Source organism: Mandrillus leucophaeus, unplaced genomic scaffold (genome assembly GCF_000951045.1).
Source record: "Mandrillus leucophaeus isolate KB7577 unplaced genomic scaffold, Mleu.le_1.0 Scaffold374, whole genome shotgun sequence".
NCBI classification, from domain to species: Eukaryota; Metazoa; Chordata; class Mammalia; order Primates; family Cercopithecidae; genus Mandrillus; species Mandrillus leucophaeus.
Window position 1 is genome coordinate 1490227 of NW_012103965.1, and position 2835 is coordinate 1493061.

Here is a 2835-nt window from a genome sequence, read left to right on the forward strand (position 1 = left end):
CTAGGATTACAGGCACGCACCACTATGCCTGGCTAATTTTTTTATTTTTAGTAGAGACGGGGTTTCACCATGTTGGTCAGGCTGGTCTTGAATTCCTGACCTCTAGTAATCCACCCGCCTCAGCCTCCCAAAGTGCAGGGATTACAGGCGTGAGCCACCGCACCCGGCCTAAGGCTACTTCTTTACATACAAGCTTGTTAATTTCATTTTACAAGTCCAAGTTACAATTGCCAGTTTAACTAAGGGTAGAGTTTCAGCATCCCTACTAAAATGATAAAGTCTGCAACTGACTGTAAACATTGTTACTATATTGCAACATTCAGCTACTATCAAAATCCTAAGACTACTATTTGAAGTAAGTTCAAAAAATGTTTCCTCAGTGCATTACCTACAGACCCTAGGGACAAAGACAAAACCTAAAGTTAACTTCAGGCCACCGCTACCATCCATCAAAGGAACAGTGCAGAGCATAAAACTCTTGATACAGGTATCTTCCTTCCCTCTTCCCTTTTCCCCTTCTCTCCCAACAGGTGTTTTGCTCAGGATTCTCCCTTTCAGTAGTATTTGGTAGAATATCCTGAAAGAAACTTGTTTCCCTTGATAAAAATTTTCACTAACATTCACTCCCAGCATTCAATGACTGTGCAGAAGTTCCAACACAAATATTTGTCTCACTCATTCCTTTGTGATAAAAACCCATTCTGAAGCAAAGAAAAACTGCACCTTTTCCTAAATGTTATTTTCAGATATTTAAATTAAGTGAGCTTAAGTTTTATTTGCCTTAGTCACAAGTCCACAGTACAATAAAAGCAAAATTCAACCACCAGATACAGTGCAAAGTAAGTTCCATACTAAACCACATTGCAAGGTTACATCTTTTTCAGTGGAAAATTTTAGAAAGTCACATCATTGTGGAGAGAACACAGTATAAAAGCACCTAAAAAGTTGGTCCTTTTAAAGTGCTATATGATAGATGTATTAATGTGCTGTATTCACAAAGGTAGTTTTGTGAATATACCAAGAACTAGTGTCTTTTAAAGCCTATTTATGTTGGTTTTCCCTATGTTTTGATATGTTTCCCTATGTTATGATTATTCATCCAATAATAATCTTATATCCAAACTCACTGAATTTTTTTTTTTTAAACTCCAAAGCCATTCTGGGACAATAAACCTTAAAGGCTGTTATCATAACTATATGCTTCAGAAAAGTGTTTACATTGGCGGGGGCGAGAAGAGAGAAAATATCAACAAATGAATCCCTATCTGGAGTCCAAAGTAAGAAACGCATTATTTAATTTGATCACAGTGCTAGTTTCAACTATTTAAAAATACAAGTCCATTATACTTCTAATGCAAAAAGTACAGAAATCATAATCAAGACACACAATTTCTAATGCATCAACATTATTTATGTCAGAACAAATCATTCTACCTTTTTTCATGAAAAACAAATGCACTTGAATAATTGTAGATGCTGTCACTTAAAAAGTTCTAATAAATTAAGTCATTCAACAGCTCTTCTAATCCTTTTTAAAGTACTGCAGCTCAATCAAGTCTTAATTGAGACTGGCAAGCATAAAGGCATAGACTGGCATCTCTACAATGACTTGCATTTTACATAAAATTTGAAAAAACTTCGGTAAATATTTGCAAAAAAAAAAAAATACTGAGGAACAAAACTGATCAACTGCCTTTGATAGCAAAAGAATACTCATAAGATGAAGAGACTTAGGTGCACCTTATCGAAATAAGCAAATGTATAATCCAAAGCTTCAGCATCATCAAAATGCAGATTTCAAAAGATATTCGGAAAAGGTTAATTTCATTTCTTAAGAAATAGTGGCAAGCAACTGCACTCATTTCCTGTTCAGATTCAATTCAAATTTCAGCCATTTCCTTTTAAAGGAAATAGTACAGCAACATAGGGCAGAGAGGGTCGGTAATGCTACACTACCAAATCTAAAGAAGAAAGTACCCGGAACTGGGTCTTGACACTCAAGATGAGCAATCAGCTTTTTATAGTACTCTTACACATTCAATAATTAGGCTTCCTTTGGGAAAAAAAAAAAAAAGTCCACCTGTAAACTAAATAATGCCAAGAAAGCCCGTTTTGAAGAGGCAGGGCCTAGCAGTACAATCATTTCAAGAGTTTTAATGCATGAGGCAATATGAGACTAATTACAACGAAATCAAACCATTTTAGTGGAATCTTGACTGTGCACGAGCATGTCACTCTGCCCCCAGTAATTAAGCTTATGTGGTGAGCGCTACCAGTATTAAAACAGAAAATACACAGATAGCAGTGCAGCTGCGACATTTCCAGGTAATTAAGCCTCCCCGAGGGTAGGTGGTTTCTGTAAGGGGTAGGCCCTAAACGCCCAAGATCCTTCAACCCCTCTCTGAGACGTGTGCTTCGGCAAAAGCAGCGTCTCCTAAAGGGAAAGGGTCAAGGAAAAAGGTTCCAAAAAAAGGAACATCTGGAAAGAGGGGGTGCGTACGGAGCTCTGGGCTTGCGGCCGACAGAGGTTACCGAGCCACCCACTGCAAAGGCGAGTTTGTGGGGCCTGCTGGAGAGAAGGCCTCGCCTAGGAGTTGCAACACACTCTTTCTCCAGTGCGCAGCGCTCGGCCTGGGGGAGGGGGAGGAGGGGAAACAGCTGCCAGGGGAGCGGCGGGCCCAGCCCGGCCCGGCCCGCTCACCGTCAGGGTGTCGTCTATGTAGAGGGGAATCTGCCTCCTCTCGAAGGGGAACTCCTCCTCCCCGTCCCTGCACACTGCCACCAGTCGCGCCATCGTCCCCGACGCTGCCGTTGCCACCGTCACCACCTCCTCCC

At 40.6% G+C, this 2835-nt stretch overlaps 1 protein-coding gene across 2 annotated transcripts in view; it reads right to left on the reverse strand.

The window, feature by feature from the left end:
- Window positions 1-2835, reverse strand: part of GGNBP2 (gametogenetin binding protein 2) — a 52565-nt gene extending 49730 nt beyond the window's left edge. For both annotated transcript variants that reach the window (XM_011990237.1, XM_011990236.1), the window contains exon 1: window positions 2702-2835. In XM_011990237.1, coding sequence (XP_011845627.1) covers window positions 2702-2794 — 93 coding nt within the window. In that variant the 5' untranslated portion in view covers window positions 2795-2835. The remainder of the gene's footprint in view (window positions 1-2701) is intronic.